Here is a 21037-nt window from a genome sequence, read left to right on the forward strand (position 1 = left end):
AAAAAGTAAACAAATGGCCTACGATCAGTCAGTTTAAAAAATAAATACAAAACCTGGCCTAATAAGTTGGTAAAAAGATCCAATCCAATATATGGTGATAATATAGCATAATGAGAGATTTATAAGCTGCTTTTTTTTTTTTTTTTGTAGGCTGGTAATTTTTGACCGGGAACACCACAAGTGTGACTTTGTGCCATTTTGTACAAAATAAAAGCATTTCAAAACAAACTTCCTTATTAAACATTAAACCACACTAGTGTGATGATTTTGTTGAATATTGACAAATTTATTCACTGATGATGCTTTTTTCACTCCAAACATGATTCCAATATGGTGATAACATAGCATATAGCATAACAAGAGATTTACAAGCAATTTTTAAAAGGTCGGTCATTTTTGCAGATTTTGATTTATTTATCTACAATGTTACTAATTTGTTTTAGAACATGAGGCAGAGGAGAGAGAGGAAAGTAAACTATTTTGGAAGGGTGCGACTCTGACAACATGGGTGGCATGTGATGTTTACTCCCTTTCTTGCTAGCCCTGGCACAGCAGACACATCAGCTCTGGGCTATAAATCCAGTTCCCTTTCGAAAAGGAACTCAACCTGCGTCGATTGACGCTTTGGGGGACGCCTCAGGCGTGACAGGTGTCTGAAACTACTATCGAATCACAGCAATCCTATTGACCGGCGACAGCCCATGACAAGCCCTGCACAAGGGTTAATATCAAACCTATCGAGACTTATTGAACACCATATTTTCTTTACTGCGATCATAATATCTCAGTTTATTAATTTGAACTCTGCCGACACAGAGACTTTGTTTGTTTTTTTAACAAAGGCTGGAAAGACCGGTAAGGCCAGCAAAGAATTTCAGACATAAGTAAAAGGCTCACTCTGTGATTTTTAGTTAAGGCTGTAACCTTCAACAATGAGATCATACATGCTACATACTAAAGTGCGGGGATTCATTTTTTGAGAGAATGCAGACTCTTTTGTTTTTTTTGTCCTATTTGACACTTGTTAAAGCAGGTAAGTCTTTTTACGTCTATTCTTTTTCTTGTGATTGTGATTTGCACATTGGCTCCCCGATTGCATACTATTCTTGGGCACTTACGGGCTATCAATTCTCCTGCCTCTACACTGTAAAAAATTTGCTGTAGTTTTGCAGCTGCTTGCCAGTAACTTACTGTAGATTTAAATTGATGTTATTTACTGGCAACAGTTTGTTCAAAGTTAAATGAACATTAAACATTAACAAGTCTTTGTCTTTACAGAATAAAACTATAAAATAACAACCTAATGCAAAGCATTCTGGGAACCAGAAATCTTCATCAACCTTTTTCTGTTTTTTTTTCCTTCAGATTTTGGTTCCCAGAATGCTTTGCATGAGGCTGTTATTTTAGTTTTATTCTCTAAAGATAAAGACTTGTTAATGTTTAGTGTTCATTTAACTTTGAACAAACTGTTGCCAGTAAATAACATCAATTTAAATCTACAGTAAGTTACTGGCAAGCAGCTGCCAGTAATACTGTAATTTCTACAGATTTTTTTTACAGTGTAGCTAAATTCCATAAAATAATGGGTTTCATATTGCAGTTAAATCAAATGAAAGGTTCAGTTATATTTTTATTTACTATTAACTGTTTCAATATATTCAGCATGTTCTATTTAATCTGAATTGGTCAATTTATAGACAAATAGACATTTTTTTATCCATATATATATATATATAACCTGTGAAATATCTGTTTCTAAGATTTGTTTGACACTCATTTGGCAGGTTTCACAAACAAGGCTCAAGCTAGTCCCAGACTAAAATGCATGTTTGAGCTGTCTGAACTGAAAGCAACTTGCACTGACAAATCTTAAAATATATCAGTGCCATTGTTTTGTCTCAAGAGCACACCAGTAATGTTTTTTTTTCTACAGCACATTGGACTACTTGCACTGAGCTTCGTGACGCACTTCCGTTTGGAAATAGTACATCTAATTGGTTATGTTTACTTTCAATGTACTGTTGTCAATGAGTTGAACAAACGCCACCTAAAATGAGTGTCTGCAATAAGATTTAAAAATTTGGAAATTTTTATTAACAGGAGAAGGGATATTCTGATGTTTACTGTGTGCAGAATTTTCCAAACTCATCGGAACATAAAGTTTTAATCCAACCCAAGCCGATCTGAGAAAGCTGCCACTATTAAAAATAAGCCATTATTTCACCACAGGGTGTCAGTGTTCGTCTAAACTATTGACCGCGACGCTGAAGTGTATGAGAACAGATGAATAACATCAGTACGAGCCACAAACATTTATTTATTTGGATTAATTATTTTAATCATTCTGTGTCACTTTTCAATGTCAGTCTTTTTACTATTTACATGTTTATGCCCAAAATGCTTATTCAAAGTAGTTGACTTAGGAATGCTTCCAGAAGTGTGCAGACCCGTGCCCAAGATACTTGACGCCGGGTGACACACACGAACAGTGCGTTTTATTGTGGCCAGCCTAAGGCACACCTGTGCAATAATCATGCTGTCTAAACAGCATCTTGATATGCCACACCTGTGAGGTGGATGGATTATCTCGGCAAAGGAGAAGTGCTCACTAACACAGATTTAGACAGATTTGTGAGCAATATTTGAGAGAAATAGGCCTTTTGTGTACATAGAAAAAGTGTTAGATCTTTGAGTTCAGCTCATGAAAAATGGGGGCAAAAACAAAAGTGTAGCATTTATAATTTTGTTCAGTGTAGTTGTAAACTATGTTAATAGCTTAGGCTTCCTCTCATGATGAGAGCATTTCTGAGGCCGTCGCTCATTCATATGAATGGATAATTAGCGGAGATCTAAGTGGCAGGAACATCATTGTAGAAAAGAATGGAAAACTTGTTTTTCTAAGATACATCTGTGTTAGCCCTCGGGCTGTTAGCCACCTCAGGGTAGAGTAGTTCGTCTCCTCTCAAAAAAAAAAAATGTTTTTGGAGTGTAGACTGACGCTGGAGCTTCAGATAGATCTTATGTTTTTGGTCCTGAGTACATCGCCCCCTTGAGCTCTGTTTAGGTTTTCATATAGACTGGGGTTTTTTGCAGCCCCTCATATGAGAAATCTTTCTCTTGATCTATGCTTACAGGCTGGCCCTCACCAGGGCCGCCTCGGTACCTGGCCTAGGCTATACTAGGGATAGTGGAGGCTTTCTGCTAAAGCATTTCTGCCTCTGGCCCTTCACTACGTGAATGTAGACTTTTAGCATCCCTATGTGACAGCCTCCTCCCATGGGAGTCATTAGGCCAAGGCCTGCCCCCTTTCTGCATTCTGGGGTGAGAAGCGTAATGCAGGTTGGTGCAGAGGCATGATTGATAAAGACCTAGGGTTAGGCCCTCAATAAGGCCTCCCTGGTACAATGGGTCTGACATAATGACCCGGTACACATAAGTGTCTAAAATGCGTGAGCACAGTTCACTTGAATGAAAAAAAAAAAAGTATTTAATGCTGTTGAGCTGAATTTACTAAACTTTTGCTGAATAAAAACGTGCTGTTTATTTGTCAGTCAGATGCTCGTGAAAGTTGTGTTCATTACTATAGCAACAGACTCCAGGCACGTTCATTCCGAATCATGGTACAGATAAAAAGTTCTCGATTTCATCACTTTAAAATAACGAGGAACATATTGTTTTTCTGAAATAAAGTGCAGCAATATTATGCTTTGTAAAGTATAGTGAAGAAAATGAAAGCTTCTCACACACCTATTGCAGTGTTATTAAGTTATCATACAACTGCATGACCAATAACACCTTCTGTAACTATAAGTATGTCTTGTCATGTTACTGATAACGATACTGATACATCCTTTTCATTTCCTTTCTCATACTTTTGTGATAAAAAATAATCAAAATGATAAATAAATCATTAAGTCTAATTCATTGTTCATTCCTCTACCTGAAGACCTGACCCTGCTGTGGATAATCAACCAATTAATTTTTGGAAATATTGTGGGGTCGTTCGCGTTAGCCTAAAGACCAGCTTAATTTACCAAATCAATAATTTGAGGGACATTGCAAGTTGCAGGCTAATGTCGCTTCTGTGCATTATAATGAAGGCTTTGTGAAACTGCACAGCTTTTCCTGTTTTTTAAATGACATACTCCTTGCTACAACAACAACTACAAACACATTTTCTATCATGTATGCCTATTAAAGACGATGGAGCCAATCAGAGTAAATTGGGGCGGGGTGACACATGCAGCCCCGCCTCGATCTGCAGGCTGCAGCCAGGTCCTTTTCGGAATTACTGCTTGGGCTCGACTTTTGTGAACAGTAAACCCCACCTCCTTTGATTTAATTGACACAGTTCAGGATAGTCATTAATGGAGGCAACATAGGAAGGCAACAAGGTGTGATTAGAGACTTAGGCTATATTAATGCTACAAACAGGCCTGGGATTTTGATGAGTGTGCTGTCGTGTTGTTTTCTGCGGTTGCATGTGACATCTGGTGCATACTTACGGGGAGGAACATGAGGTACATGATTTGTGTACTTCGTCCACCACTGATACTCAAATTTAAATGAAAGTCCTTTGCACATTAGGCACAACAAATAGGCTAAATTATTTATAATAAGGCCTACCCTGCTATTTCTCATTACAGTTAAAACATTTTTTTTTTCACATTACAGAACTGCGAACTGGGGGTGGGGGCCCTAAATGAGCAGGTCTAATAAAGTGCATTAGCGTTGCCCCTTTTTCAGCGGCGCTGGTTCCTGAAGTATTTTTTCCTATTAGTGTTTTTAGCTACGAGGTGAATCGCAACATTACAATTTGATTTGAAACAAAAAAGTAACAAAAATACAAAGGTACAAGACAGTTTTTGCTAGGGAAAGAACTACAATCCCATGCAGCATTGGGAACAGCATAATCAAATAAAAAATTATGGAGAAACATAAAACTACTCATTTACAAATGTTGATTATATATAAAAATATATTTTAGGTTTATGCAAAATATGCATATACAAACATTTTGTGAGCAGTGCTTCATGGGAGTGGGCGGAGCTAACAAGATCTTTTAGCACATGTCGCTTTTTGTACAACATCACGGGTAACAGTTTTTCACCAGGAATTCTGCTGTTAAACCATTATTAACCATAAATAAGCTGAAATAATGCAGGCTGATGTCTTCAGCAGAAGCAAATACCATTGATTAACAATCTCGTAGCTCGCAGTATCTGTCTATAAAGGTTTATAAGTTGCCGTTCAAAATGAGTTTCCATATGGATATATGTTGAGTTTTTACTTCTGAAACCTGACTGTAGCATTCTATTCATCATAGTTTAGCAGAGTTAAGAATCTGTCTGCTAGTCAGAAGATGTCTTAATTGGCAGTGTTATCCTTGTCCATGTTCCCACAGGTTCTCACTCACTGATGGTTTTCGCCACATATATTGTTGGACAGACACAGTTTCCTGAGTTCACTGTTGTGCTGATGTTAGATGATGTGCAAGTGCAAGTGGTGTATTATGACTCAATATCATGGAAAGTTGTCCACCACAGTCAAAGTAATTCAAATGATGACAATGATGGTGGTGATATATTTAAAGATATTCAGAACATCATGAAAGATCGAACATTTTATCTTAAGGAACACCAGAATTGCACAGATGGTAAGTCCAAGCCTAAATTTTGGTATTACCAGCAATCACCTTTATGTGCTTGTATTGCAGCATATTTGTTATTTCAAAAACAAAAAAAGTTAAGCATACTCTAATTTCTGACAACACATATTAGTTTAGCTTCTGATAAACGTTAGGTAACAATATGATTGAAGAAGCAACATCCCAGCTAACAAGGAGCTTTGTCAGAACTTTGGCTAATGTTCTGACAAGGTTCTCTCAAAGTTATGAACAAATGTTCTTCCAGTAATTTAAATATAATGTTCATTCAGAGTTATCTGGTCTTTAATAATGTTCTCAAAATGTTAGCACAAAAACATTATTTATACATTGTGCATGGAATGTTTTTTTTTTCTGAAACTTTTAGTTGGACGTTCTTCTAACATTTTTTAAATGATACTTTTAAAAGTTCTTGAATGTTCAGAGTGCATTTATAAGTAATTTTCCCATAATGTTCACAGAATGATAAAACAAAATGTTTCCTTAACATTTGCATAATTAATAATGTAAAAAAAAAAAAAAATGAAAACTGAAATGGACATTTTGAACATTCAGAGAACATTCAGAAATGACTTTTCATAACAATGGTAACAACAGGAAAAATTTCCTTGAACATATTTTTGTTAGCTGGGAGATTATATTCTATATTCTTAAAAAGTGTCACTGTATTATCTTAATGTCAGTGAAGGCTAATCTGTTGTTACATTTTTCTCCATCCATTTTAAGGTTTACATGTTTATCAGAAACGTGTTGGATGTGAATTGCTTGACAATGATCAGCCAGGTTTATTTCTGTCATGGGATGCTTTCAATGGACATACTACTGAAGCGTTTACCTTTTCTGTGGTAAATAGAACAATGCAAATTGATTTACCATGGATGAGAATAAAAGGCATGGGTCAGATGGAATGGCTTCAAGTGAAGGGTCTGTATGAACATGTTTATCATCCTGTTTGCATGAAAACTTTGCGGAAATACCTGGAAAAAGAAAAGAACACTGTGATGCGAAAAGGTGAGTCAGAATCAAGGTGCATTCACACCAAGGCACTATATTCTTCTGTTTATTGTAAGCACACACTGTAGTTTTGTCGTTTGCTACTTTAAATGCTTAAACTCTTTAAAGCAGGATGGATTCTGATTGGCTGTCAAGGTTTTTAGCATTCATCAGGAAAATTGTTCCCTATCAATATGGTTCACTTATATGTTCACATACATCGTTAGACGCTATGGGAAAACTCCTTTTTCTCAGAATATTGAAGCCTTTTATTGAACAATGGAGTGCAACTGCACAAGCTATAACAGTGCAGGGATCTGCACAAGCTTATTGGCTTAGCAGTTGGAACTGCATGAACCTATGGCGATGCGGTGTATCTGTGCGAACCAATAGGTGCGCATCCAGCCGAATTGAGCACAGAGCCTGCCAGATTGGGTGGGGCATCTGCCAATAAAGCTAGCCCGCTCACCATAGGATTCAGATTTTATCTTCCTTCAGCGACGATCTTCACATCGCTTTGATTCTCCTGCAAGAAAGCCTTCTTGCTGTCGGACGAAGCCCTAAGCAGCAGAACGAGCTGAATCCTCACTCTACAAATAAGCAGACTTCAGCGGCAGGCAGCCTGACAGATCAGCGTGCTCACAAGCAAGCTGACTTGGCACTACTGACAGCTGATTTTCACTGTTCCGCTGCGGCCATCAGGCGAGTATTAGCCCCTCTGCACCCGTCTGATGAACACAGTTGCATGTCTGGGGAAATCCCACGCAGAAGCTGCGCTCACAGAGACGAGCTGCTCTCACTGCAAGAGTATGCCTCTCTCCTCTCTCTGCTCGTGGATCATTTTATTTTCAAAGAGCTCTTCACAATCTCCCATTTCTTTCCTCCCAGGAACCTCAGAAGAAGAAACAGCGGAGCCAGAGGACTGAGCAATCGGATATGAGTGAGCTCAAGCCAGCGCAGATCCCGCTTGTTTCACTCTCTCCACAAAGAGAGATTTCTCCAGTGCTCTACACCAGAGGAGCCCACATGAAGCTGTTTAGATGAGTGGTTCCTGTGGGGCCCCAGCAGGCCTCTCGCCAGCGAGCAGCACCATTTTTCTCCAAGGTGCCCCCTACTCGGCCCGCCTGCGTACTTCTACCTCCACCGCCCTCACCACCATCAACGGCGCCATGGAGAAAGTCTACGAGATGCTGTCTCCTCTAGAAGAAGTTGTTGCTGAGCACCTGTGTCTGCCCACTGCAATCAGATGGAAGGCCAAAGTAGCTCACCTATCCAAGCCCTGCAGGACAACTTCAGCCCACGCCAGTCGGGCCTATGCGTCTGCTGGCCAAGCGGGCTCTGCCCTTCACACTATGGCAGTCCTCCAGGTGTATCAGGCCAAACTCCTCCGCTCCATGGACGAGTCTGGACCAGACCCAGCCGCATTCTGTGACCTGTGCTGTGCTACAGACCTGACCCTGCGCACCACGTAGACCACCGCCCAGGCTATCGGAAGAGCCATGGCCGGCCTTGTGGTGTTGGAGCGCCACTTATGGCTTAATCTCATGGAGATCAAGGACACAGACAGAACTGCTATCCTCGACTCCCCAGTCTCCACCACTGGTCTCTTCGGCCCCAAGGTAGATGGCTTCGCCTAGCGCTTCACTGAGGCACTGAAGTCCTCCCAGGCCGCCACTTCCTGCCTAAGCGCTCCTGCTCTGCAGCTCCAAGTCACCAGAAACCCACGCCGACTCAGCAGCCAGCTAAACCAGGCGCCTGCAAGTGCTCAGCCCAAACCAGTGCCTGAGCCTCGACAGCGCCCCCACTCATCCAAGCGCTTCCTTCCTAAGCGCCAGGGCCCCCGCATGAACTTGCATGGGCCTGTGCAAGTTCACGCACCCACGCAATTGACTGTTATAGCAAACACAATAAAACACAAAAAATCCTCAAAAAAAGAGCATTTTCCTCTTCCCAATACTACGGGCATCAGCCCCCTGCCCTAGTGCAGCGGGCCGTCTCCAGTACTAATTCAGCCCCTAGCCACTCGGGCCAAGGCTTGGGAAGCCATTACGAAGTGTTAGAATGAGGTTACCCTCTTCAGTAAAATTAGGTTACTCGCTTCAATTCGCTTGCAGACTGCCCTGCTTTAGGGGCATGGTCAGTACATCGGTAAGGAGCAACATGGCACACGTCCTCCGCACCGAAGTAATGTGCTTATTGGCAAAGGGAGCTGTAGAAATAGTTCCTCCTCCCCACAGCCAGTCAAGCTTCTACAGCCGCTACATCCTAGTCCCCAAAAATGATGGTGGCCTTAGGCCCCCGTCCGTGAACCGTGCTCCTATGAAACGGCCATTGAAGATTCTAACCTTAAATCAAATCCTCTCGGCCCCTGCAGTACTGGCTGAACCACGGCTGTATCAGAGCCCTGGCCCCTTGGAAGGACCCCAGTTGGTACCAGACTGGCGTGAACATGGGGATGGTCTCGATGAGGAAGGTGATTTCAACAGACACCTCCAACACGGGTTGGACTCTGTACAAGGGCAGACCAACTTCCGGCTCCTCGTCGAGCACAAAGCGGCTGCATATCAACTGCCTGTAAATGCTGGCGGTTTTCATGGCCCTCAAAACCTTCCTACCAGACCTGACAGGGCACCACTTCTTAGTCCGCTCGGACAACATGGCAGTGGTGTCCTACATAAACCACCAAGGTGGACTCAGATCGAGGCCTCTGTAAAAGCTAGCCAGATGCCTCCGCCCCAACACAACCTGCGCTCACATGTGCCGTGCATGTGTCCCCAAGGGAATGGGCGCTCCATCCCCAGACGGTTCAAAAGATCTGGAGTATATTCGGGAGGGCAGAGGTCGACCTCTTCGACCCACGAATGGCCCAGCCTCCCCCTTTACGAGCTGCTCCCTTAGGTCATCAAACGGATCAGAGAGGACAGACGCACGGTCCTTCTGGTGGCCCCTCTCTGGCGGATCCAACCTTGGTTCCCCGAGTTGATACAGCTGCTAGCAACGGCCCCATGGCCAATTCCCCTGAGGAAAGACCTTCTTTCACCAGGCGAAGGGGACGATTTGGCACCCCCAACCCGAGTTGTGGGCCCTCCATGTATGGCCCCTCAACGGGAACTTACGGACCTCCCAGCGAGAGTCCTAAACACTATCTCTGAGGCTAGAGCCCCGTCCACAAGACGCATCTATGCCCTTAAGTGGTCTGTTTTCTATGACTGGTGTACAGTCTGAAAAGAAGACCCGACTTCCTGTGACACCGCTGGTATTGTCTTTTCTGCAAAAGCTGTTGGATGCGGACCGCACCCCATCCATGCTCAATGTCTATATGCTGGCCATAGCAGCATACCACGCTCCTGTGGCCTTCCAATCTCTAGGCAGGAACAACCTGATTCTTCGCTTTCTAAAAAGGGGCAAGGAGGCTCCCATACTATGGCAGGAGGATCCCCTTACTATCCCCACATGGGACCTGTCGACGGCTCTCAAAGGACCCCCTTAAAGCCACTACAGTTGGCCGAGCTATGGCCTCTCTCGCATAAGAGTGCCCTCCTCCTAAATCTAACATCGGTCAAGCGAGTGGGTGACCTGCAAGCGCTTTCCGTAAGCGCATCCTGCTTTGAGGTTTGGCCTAACGACTGTAAGGTCATCCTCAAGCCAAGACATGGCTATGTGCCTAAAGTGCTCTCTACTCTGTTCAGAGCACATGTCTTTTCACTGTCTGCTCTTCCCAATGCAGAAGATGTGCAAGAATTGCACTTACCCTGCCCTGTCTGGGCCCTAAGAGTATATACTGAGCGCTCTGCCCAGTTCAGTCAGTCAGAGCAGCTCTTTATGTGCTTCGGAGGCCACACCAAAGGGCATCCGGTCACGAAGCAGAGATTATCCCGCTGGATAGTGGACGCCATCGTATTGGCCTACGCTTCGATGGGCCATCAATCCCCCATCGGTGTGAGGGCACACTCCACCAGAGGCATGGCCTCTTCCTGGGCGTGGTCCAGTGGTGTATCTATTGGCAACATCTGCGCGGCAGCCGGCTGGTCCTCACCGTCCACCTTCGCCAGGTTTTACAATTTGGATGTTCCTGCACTGCATACACGAGTCCTCTCTGTCTAGCTGGAGTTGACCTCTGAGCAAGCTCAACCCGAGGATATAGTTATCGTCCTTGGTGTGAACAGGCCTTTAGTTTTATTAAAAATAATAGTTCACCCAAAATTTGGATTCTAGAAGTTGATCAGATTGTTTCAGTAGTTATTCTTTTCCGTACACTCAAAGTACAGATAAATAAGATATGAGAGCTATTGTTAAGGGCAGGAGTTTCAGTGAATAACTTGAATTATTCTTCAATTACTGTTGTCTATGTTTTGACAATACAGACTTGGATTATAGCACAAGAGTTGTATATGGGCTATTTTAGTTATTTTTTTTATTTTTTTATTTTGTCTTTATTAGAGCTTGACAGGCCATCACATTTTTTATTCCAAGTTTAACTATTTATTTAGAATATAATTTGAGAATATGACCATAAAGTAAAAAAAGCAGGACTGACCGTAAAGACTAAATGTTTGGGATGGTTCAAAATAAATCATATTACCATATGCATAAATGGCTGATGTATTGAATCCAACAGTAGGCCTATTGTCACAATAATACTATCCACTATTTTTAACATTCCTTTCAAAAGTGAAACCCAGAGTCAGAATCCTTAAGACGAAACTCCCGGACTCTCAAGGGCTTCAGATCAGCTGTCTGGCCACTGGTTTTTACCCCCGTCACATTAACCTGACCCTGTTCAGAGATGGTCATCCTGTGGATGATGATCAGATCAGAGGAGGAGAGATTCTGCCCAATGGAGATGGAACTTACCAGATGAGGAAGAGTTTGGTGATCAGCGCAAAAGAACTACGTGAAGGACGAAAATACAACTGCACAGCAAATTACCTCAACCTGGACAACAAACTAGACATTATGTTTGGTAAAGATATAGCCAATATATATACTGTATATATATATATATATATATATATATATATATATATATATATATATATATATATATATATAATTATTAGTATATTCTTGAATACATGGACAATGGACCCATTTCCCATTTTCAAGGTTCTCAGAAGCGCAAGTCGTAATAGTTGGGTAAACTTCTATAGTGTTGAATGGGAGATGACAGCAAATATGATTTTGGAATTCCCATTTGCTCTAATATCAAAATAAATAATCCATGATAGTGTTTCCATGACTTTCCAAAAGAGGGAAAAATATAGAGATCTTGATTACAGCCGTCAGAAGAGAATGATGTGAAATTTGCTGTCAGTCCTCAAAGTATAGCATTAAAAATGTATGTTTATTAGATGTTTGAAAAAAACTCTTTATTAGATTTCATATGTTAATAACTCTGGAAATGCATTATCACAGTCTGTGAAAAGGGTCCATATGCTGGTCTTTTATAGTGCCCCATTATGCTTTTTTAAATATTACCTTTCATGCAGTGTGTAAAATAGCTGTTTGTGAATGTAAAAGGTGTGCAAATTTGTAAAGATCAAAGTGCACAGTAAAACAAGTAATAAAAACTCGTTGAGTGTTTTAGCGCAATTTTCTGACCTCATGGGATCACAACACTAAGAGATAAATCTTTTCCTGGATTTTTTTTGTGCGTTCCCGAGATTAGACCTTCCTTAACATAATGCCGAAAACCCGAAGTCTCTAGGTGGTCTGGTTGAGGAGTAGATAGAAGTGCAAGATTGGTGCGCACAGACAGAACAGAAATCATGAGTTAACAATCGCAATTTTGTCCGGTGGAAAATTGCGCTAAGAAGTTATTGCCTTAATTAATTCTGAACTGCTGAAACGAGTTGTGCCATCTGACCAATCAGAGCAGAGTAGGCTAGCGGAAATGAGGAGTTTAGAGAGACTGAATCTTCAAACTAACCGCTTTTAGACGCAAATGAGGTGATGTGCTATGTATTATGAGAAAATTAAATTGTGTTTTGACCTTGGATGCATGTAAACCTATTGTAGGAGACCTCTAAAACAAAATTAGGAACCTATAAAATCGCATAATGGGGCACTTATACAAAGCATCTCACTTTGTTTCAGCTGTAACAGTGGCAAACTGTTGTTGTTTTTTTCATATGTGTAAAAATATAAATCTTAATAGTTTAAATATTTGTTTAACTGACTGATTTCCTTGGTTTTACCACAGATGAGGATCTGGAAATATCGGACTTTGGTTCCTCTGCTCTGTTTGTAGTTATTAGTGTGCTGGTGTTAATATGTGTGGCTGTTCTCATCATTACCTCACTCATCATATGGAGGAAGAAGACATGTGCTGCTGGTAAATGTTTTTATTCTTAATGTGTTTAAAGAAAAGCAATCTAGTAAAGTTTATTACATCTGAGGCAAAAAAAAAAGTTCACCTTTATGGTATAAATCTTTTTCAGGATTAGGCTCCAGTACTTCACATCAAAGTGAATATTCACTTGCTTCAAGTAAGTTCCTTAGAGTTTAACAGAAATGCATTAAAAAAAACTTACCATAAAACATATACTGTTTTTTTTTTTACTTTTCATATTTAGCAACAAAATAATTCAAAATTGCAGCATAATATTACATAATAATATACATAATAACTAACTTTCCATAATTTGTGTTTTCTTTTCAGCTTCAGAGCAAGAAACAACATGAAATATGAGCCCATTTTATGGCCCCAAATTATAATAGTTGTATAATTTCCTGCTATTACACATTTAGGCCTTACTTGCAATTGTGGGTTATGCTACAATGACAACCATCCCCAAGATATATTTGATTAAAACCCAGAGAATGTTATGTTATATAATACTAAAGGCTTTATGATATATTAATGAATGCATTGTACATGCCTTCCGTTTAGAGGATTCCGCTATTATTTTATTATTATTATTTTTTTCATTAAAAGTTTATATTTGTTACATGAATTTTGTTGGCTTCCGGTTTGCACCCTGATCAAGCTGACGATCGCATCAATTGGCGCCAGTGATCCAGAAAAGCGGACCCTGCTACTATGAGGGATAAACGCTAAAGAAAAATAATAATAATTTTGTTGGTTTCAATATCAATTTAAAGGTGGAAAAAAGACACCGTTATTTTTCTTGGGTTCATTTTGTACATCTCAAGAACCAGTCATTTAACAGTGCGTAAACCTTTAGCCACTGTATTTGTAGACAAGTAAGCATAACTAACTAATGGCAATAGATTAAATTTTCCTTAAAATCATATTGATTTAAGAAGTTTTCATGGGATGCCCAGTGAACAGTATAGAGGCTAGTTATTAACATTTTCATGCCTTTTCTTCTGTCTGTATCTATTTTATTCCAATAATAAATTATGATATTGCTACCCTTTTGGTTTGCCTTTTCATTTGTTCACATGCTAATGACAGTGCTATGCTAATGTGTTTTACTCTGCTCTCTAATTGATCTGGAAGGCAACCATAGCAAATTTTAATAAATGTGTTTAATTTTAGGTTTTATTTTTATTTTATTCTCTTGCTATGGCCAACTAGGACTGATTAAAACCATTTCAGAATCATAATATTTCCTTCTGGCTGTTAGTGTTAAAATTTGTCATAAGGTGTCTAAATGAGAAACCTATTTCACTATCACCATTTGCATCCTGTTTTTCACTGCAAAAGGACTGCAACTTTGAGACTTGACTCTGAAGCAAGGGTCTTTAATCAGTGTCTCTTTTACTTAAATTTCCCTTTAACCAATTTATCTAAACAATTATGAAATATTTATTATGTATAATGGAGGCAGTAACATGAGAAGTGCTCCAACGCAAAATGCTCTTTATTTAATTTTTTTTAGGAAATCTGTTGCCTTAAAATGATCAAGTAAATAAAATTGAAAAAATTAAGTTATGTGAACTTGACAATTCCAAGTTACTCTGGCAAGTAAAAGTTAATGAAACAAAAGAAAATGTGTTTGTGATAACTTTTTATTTTAAGTTGGACTAACTTAAATTAATTAAATTGCAATAACTTAAAAATGTCAATCTACTTAACTTAAAACTTACAAGTTTTTCTGAGTTCTGTCTACTTAAATTGAGGAAACCCCCTGCCTTGAAAAAATTAACTACAACTTATCCTATATGTGTACTTATAATTCACTTGTGAGTCGTGACTGATTTGGTAATCTCATTTTATTAATTTCTTTAAGTCTTCCCAAAATTTGTAGGCTACTAATACTAATACAAACTGCACCACAAAAAAACTCTTCTCTGAGAGATAACATTTTAAATTGTCAATATGTAATTACTTTCAATATATTCAGAAAAGCAAACATTTTTATTCAAAACTACAACAGAAAGCACTTTTTCACATTAAATTCAAACTGCCGATGTAAAATACATAGATACTGGTAGATACATAGATACATTCCTGCAGGGTAGTCTACAGGGGCTTTCGCACCGGATAGTTCAGGGCTGCGTTCCAGTCCACTTTTAGACACGCACTTGCGAACTTCCCTAAGCACTTCCCCTCGGGGGAATCCCTGCCGCCATTTTGAAGTGCATTCCACTCTGTGAAGTGGACGAGGGAAGTTTATATGGACAGACCCTCGCTCCCTCAATTTTGACAGTCTACTTCATATGTACACTTCAGGCAGCTCCATACCACAATGCAACACGATTGTGACATCAATGCATATTGTGTTTAATTTACCCCACCAAAAACAACTCTATGATATATTAATTATTAAAAAAAACTTTAATTTAATGGTGCTGAGAATGCCAGCCAGAGGCTGCAGCCGAAACCGAATACTTCCCTAATCCCTACTATATAGTAGGGAAAAAAACAGTACACGAGTGAATAAGTATGTCCGAATCCTTAGTATCCATAAAAGAATAGGCGAGAATTACCTGGGTGACTTACTAATTCTCGCGAGATTCGGACGTGTGTATACTTATTGTGCGTTTGAATATGCATATAGTAGGAGAAAACAGTACTTGAAAGGAGTATGTCCGAAACATCAGTATTCATAAAGAGTAGGTGAGAAGTTCCCGGATGACCTAAGTTACTGCTTCTGCCCAGATTCTGAAGCACCCATCGATAGATACTTTTCTATCCCAGGAGGCCACAGGAGAGGATACGTCATAATCGAACATTGCGGAGATCAGCGACGCGGGTGTTTTCAAATGTAAACACGGTTCCCTATCGTTCGGTCACTACGACGTACGTCGTGGTGAACGACGAATAGGAATCTCGCTAGAGAGGCCAATCTACTTCGAGTGAAACTAAAACAAGCCAATGCACATTGGCATGCAATCATTTGCATCAGCTGTGCAGTCTCGCAGCGCGGGTATTTAACGAGCAGCTGGTGTGATTGCACTTCAGCTTTTTGCTTCGGAGCCAAGCACTTCGATGCGTCTACGGAAAGAGTGGAGAAACAAGCTGTTGGATCTCTCTGTTACGGTGCGGGTGTCACAACACGGCAGCGGGGACAGTCTTCTCTTCTTTTGTGTTCGTTTGTTTTCTGTGGTTTGTCCGGTAAAACTGAGCAAACAAAAAGCTGTTTTAACAGCTGGTAAGGTGCGCCGTTGAGCGCTCAAAGGCTGTTGTCACAGCTGGTAAGACAGCGAGAAGAGAGAGAGACAGCGCACAGACGGGTGCACATTCCCGTCTGTGTTCGCAGTGTCTGTTCCCCCTGTGTGTTTCAGCACCAGTGAGAGCAGTCCCTAAAAGAGCTTACACAGATAGAGAGCGTCTTTTTCAAAGAAGAAAAAAATGACTTTCTATCTGTGTGTTTCTGGATGCGGTTGTTACCTGGGTTCGCGGGATGGTCACGAACGCTGCCTCGTGTGTCTGGGCATTAAACACGCTGAGGCAGCGTTTGTGGATGAGTCATGTACCCATTGTGGGAAGATGACCATCGCGGAGCTGCAGTCGAGACTCACGTTCCTGCAAAGGGGCGGAGTCCCCGTGCCTCTGCCTCGATCCAATCCTCCTCAGAGGGTTGCTTTGGGCAGTGACATGGGTGACCTGAGGATTACGGTGAGCGCGTCTCCTTCGGGGAACCAACCCCCTAGGAGCCCTCACCCCTCTCATGCTCCGCAGCCAGTTGAGTCCCCATTGGAGAGAGCTGGACCATCCTCGCGGTGTGTACCGGTTGTCTCCTTTTGGGCTCCCTGCGAAGACCAGATGTCAATCGCGGCATCGGAGGGTGGGTCAGACGTCTTTGCGGATGACGACTCAGCGCCGTTACCTCCTTCGGGTGTGTCAACGGTGCCTGAGACGGACCCGGAGATGATGGCCATGCTTTCCCGGGCCGCCAACGGGGTAGGGCTCGTGTGGAACCCTCCACCGTGTCCCGAACCCTCGAGGTTGGATGATTGGTATCTCGGGGTGGCGCGCGCTGGTTCTCAGCAACCCACCCCAGTGCCTTTCTTCCCGGAAGTGCATGTGGAGCTTACGGGGACGTGGACGGCACCTTTCACTGCCAGAAACCGTTCCAGTGGCTCCTCCTCCCTCACCACCCTTGATGGCAGGGCAGCTAAGGGATACACGCGCATCCCGCCAGTGGAACGGGCCGTTGCTATGCAACTGTGCCCTAACTCCACTTGGCGTGGAGAACCGTGTCTCCCTTCACGGGCCTGTAAGTACTCGTCGGATCTAACCGGCAAGGCTTACAAGGCCTGTGGGGAAGCTGCCTCTGCCGTGCACGCCATGGCGTTGCTGCAGGTTCATCAGGCCAAGGCACTGAAGAACCTGCACGAGGGTGGTCATGATCCCCAAGTTCTTCAGGAACTTCGTATCGCGACGGACCTCACGCTTCGTGCGACGAAGGTGACCGCGCGGTCGGTGGGTCGTGCGATGTCCACCATGGTGGTCCAGGAACGCCATCTCTGGCTGTGTCTGGCGGACATGCGGGAGACCGACAAGCTCCGGTTCCTTAACGCCCCCGTGTCCCAGACCGGCCTCTTCGGCGACGCGGTCGAGAACTTCGGCCAGCAGTTCTCGGCTGTACAAAAGCAGACTGAGGCCATCCGTCACATCCTGCTGCGGCAGCCAGCTGCTGCTCCCACCCCTCCGTCTGCGGCTCCTCAGTCTGCTCGTCGCCGAGGGCGGCCTCCTGCGTCTGCCCCTGCTCCCGCGCCGCAGCAGCAGCCTCCATCCAAACGGCGCCGTGGAGCCAGTCGCAGGCGGACCGCCCCGCCTGTCCAGGACCCCGCTAAGAAGGGCGGCAAGGCCAGGGGCAAGCGGCCCTAGGACGGGCGACCCAGAGATGGCAGGGACTGCTCTCCAGGAGACGATGACTGCATCGCTCCATCCCCCGGAAGAGGGCCGGGTGGAAAATCTTTGTTTTCCTTTTCTTTTTGTTCCGCCGCTGGCCTCAAAACCAGCGGTACCCAAATTTTCAATAAAAGAGCAGTTTCTTCCGTCTCTGGGTCCGAAGAGGGCCCGGACAGTAGTGGGGGGAGAGAATCCTCACCACTCTCATCCGCCTCTTCTATCGCCAGCAGGCAGCAGTGTGCAGTTCGAGAACGCAACCAAGCCGTCTCCTGCACCTCCCGCCTCGTGGAATCAGGTAAGTGTTGCGCAGCACACTCAGACTCCGCTACGGGCCGCCTCCCAGAGAGAGCCTCCCGAGCCGATCCCTGTGTTCCACCTCGCTGCCCCACTCCGGGTACGCCTACGGTCCCCTTGGTCCCGCTTGTACGGTCTCTGCGAGCCTGGCTAGCACTCCCCAGTCCGTCTCGCTGGCTCATTCGGACCATCAGGCTCGGCTATGCGATTCAGTTCGCCCGGCGTCCCCCCAGTCCTACTGGCGAAGGACGCGATAGAGCCGGTCCCTCCAGCCGATATGAGGTCAGGGCACTACAGTCCCTACTTCATTGTACCCAAGAAAGGTGGTGGGTTACGACCGATCTTGGACCTGCGAGTTTTGAATCGGAGCCTTCACAGGCTACCGTTCAAAATGCTCACGCAGAAACGCATTTTCGAGTGCATCTGTCCCCAAGATTGGTTTGCAGCGATCGACCTGAAGGACGCGTACTTTCATGTCACGATTCTTCCTCGACACAGGCCGTTTCTGCGCTTTGCGTTCGAGGGTCGAGCATATCAGTACAAGGTCCTACCCTTTGGGCTGGCCCTGTCTCCCCGTGTCTTCACGAAAGTCACGGAGGGGGCCCTTGTTCCCATGAGAGAACAGGGCGTTCGCATTCTCAACTATCTCGACGACTGGCTCATACTAGCACACTCTCGAGATCAGTTATGCGAACACAGGGACCTCGTGCTCAGGCACCTCAGCCAGCTGGGCCTTCAGGTCAACTGGGAGAAGAGCAAACTCGCCCCCGTGCAGAGGATCTCTTATCTCGGTATGGAGTTGGATTCGGTCGCACAGACAGCACGCCTCACAGAGCAACGCGCTCAGTCGGTGCTGAACTGCATGAACACGTTCAAGGGCAGGACGGCGGTCCCACTGAAATTCTTTCAGAGGCTCCTGGGGCATATGGCAGCGGCAGCAGCGGTAACTCCGCTCGGCCTGCTCCATATGAGACCGCTTCAGCACTGGCTTCACGGCCGAGTCCCGAGATGGGCGTGGCATCACGGCACTCACCGGGTGGCAATCACACCGGAGTGCCGCCAGACCTTCAGTCCGTGGTCAGACCCCTCGTTCCTCCGGGCAGGAGTCCCCTTGGAACAGGTGTCCAGGCATGCTGTGGTTTTCACAGATGCCTCTGCCACCGGCTGGGGTGCCACGTACAACGGGCATGCAGTGTCAGGGGTGTGGACGGGCCCCCAACTGCAGTGGCACATCAATTGCCTCGAGTTGCTAGCAGTACGTCTCGCTCTGAGCCGCCTAAAAAGGCCGCTACAGGGCAGAGACGTACTGGTCCGTACGGACAACACTGCAACCGTTGCGTACATCAACCATCAAGGTGGTCTACGCTCCCGTCGCATGTTGCAACTCGCCCGCCATCTCCTCCTTTGGAGTCAGAAGCATCTGAGGTCGCTTCGAGCCATGTATGTCCCCGGTGTGCTCAACCGTGTGGCCGACGAGCTATCACGAGCTGTGCTCCCGGGAGAATGGCGACTCCACCCCCAGGCGGTTCAGCTGATCTGGAGAGAGTTCGGAGAGGCTCAGGTAGACCTGTTTGCCTCCTCAGAAACCTCCCACTGCCGGTTGTTTTACTCCCTAACCGAGGGAACACTCGGCACGGATGCACTGGCACACAGCTGGCCCCGGGGCCTCCGCAAATATGCATTTCCCCCAGTGAGCCTACTTGCACAGACCCTGTGCAAAGTCAGGGAGGACGAGGAGCAGGTCCTTCTGGTGGCTCCCTATTGGCCCACCCGGACTTGGTTCCCAGAACTCGTGCTCCTCGTGACAGTCCCTCCCTGGCCCATTCCTCTGAGGAAGGATCTTCTGACTCAGAGACGGGGCACCCTTTGGCACCCGCGTCCGGACCTCTGGAAACTCCATGTCTGGTCCCTGGACGGGACGCGGAGGTTCTAGGTGACTTACCCCCAGAGGTACTTAACACCATCACTTCTGCGCTAGCGCCGTCTACGAGATGTGCGTATGCCTTGAAGTGGAACCTGTTCGTCGAGTGGTGTTCCTCCCGCAGAGAGGACCCCCGAAGATGTTCGATAGGGTCAGTGCTTTCCTTCTTGCAGCAAGGGTTGGAGCGAAGGCTGTCTCCCTCCACCCTTGAAGTACATGCTGCTGCTATTTCAGCATATCATGACCACATAGATGGCAAAACAGTTGGGAAGCACGACCTGGTCGTCAGGTTCCTTAGGGGGGCGAGACGATTAAATCCTCCTCGTCCCCCCTCCATACCCTCTTGGGACCTTTCCCTGGTGCTCCGAGCACTTCAGGATGCTCCCTTTGAGCCTTTGCAGTCAGCAGACTTAAAGCTTCTCTCCTTGAAGACTTTGCTGCTGGTTGCACTGGCCTCGATCAAGAGGGTAGGGGACCTGCAAGCATTTTCGGTCGACGAATCGTGCCTAGAGTTCGGGCCGGGTGACAACCATGTTGTACTGAGACCCCGGCCTGGCTATGTGCCCAAGGTTCCTACCACTCCCTTTAGAGATCAGGTAGTGAACCTGCAAGCGCTGCCCCTGGAGGAGGCAGACCCAGCCCTGGCGTTGCTCTGTCCCGTTCGCGCTCTGCGTATGTATGTGGACAGAACCCAAAGCGTCAGGACCTCAGACCAGCTCTTTGTCTGTTACGGAGGCCAGCAGAAGGGGAAGGCTGTCTCCAAGCAGAGGATGGCCCACTGGATAGTGGATGCCATCGCCTTGGCTTACGAAGCTCAAGGCGTGCCCTGCCCGCTCAGGTTGCATGCACCCTCCACGAGAGGCGTTGCATCCTCTTGGGCGTTGGCACGTGGCTC

At 44.7% G+C, this 21037-nt stretch overlaps 1 protein-coding gene across 1 annotated transcript; it reads left to right on the top strand.

Moving 5' to 3' along the window:
* The first annotated feature begins 581 nt into the window (after positions 1-581).
* LOC311066197 (DLA class I histocompatibility antigen, A9/A9 alpha chain-like) lies at positions 582-14039 on the top strand. Its single transcript, XM_084087232.1, has 7 exons — positions 582-1033; positions 5405-5656; positions 6392-6676; positions 11331-11621; positions 12861-12992; positions 13099-13146; positions 13320-14039. Exons 1-7 carry the CDS (start codon positions 985-987, stop codon positions 13340-13342), a joined length of 1080 nt encoding a protein of 359 aa, XP_083943358.1. The 5' UTR covers positions 582-984; the 3' UTR covers positions 13343-14039.
* Positions 14040-21037: the final 6998 nt, after the last annotated feature.

The sequence above is a fragment of the Abramis brama genome (genome assembly GCF_963993115.1).
Source record: "Abramis brama genome assembly, chromosome: 16".
Lineage (NCBI taxonomy): Eukaryota > Metazoa > Chordata > Actinopteri > Cypriniformes > Leuciscidae > Abramis > Abramis brama.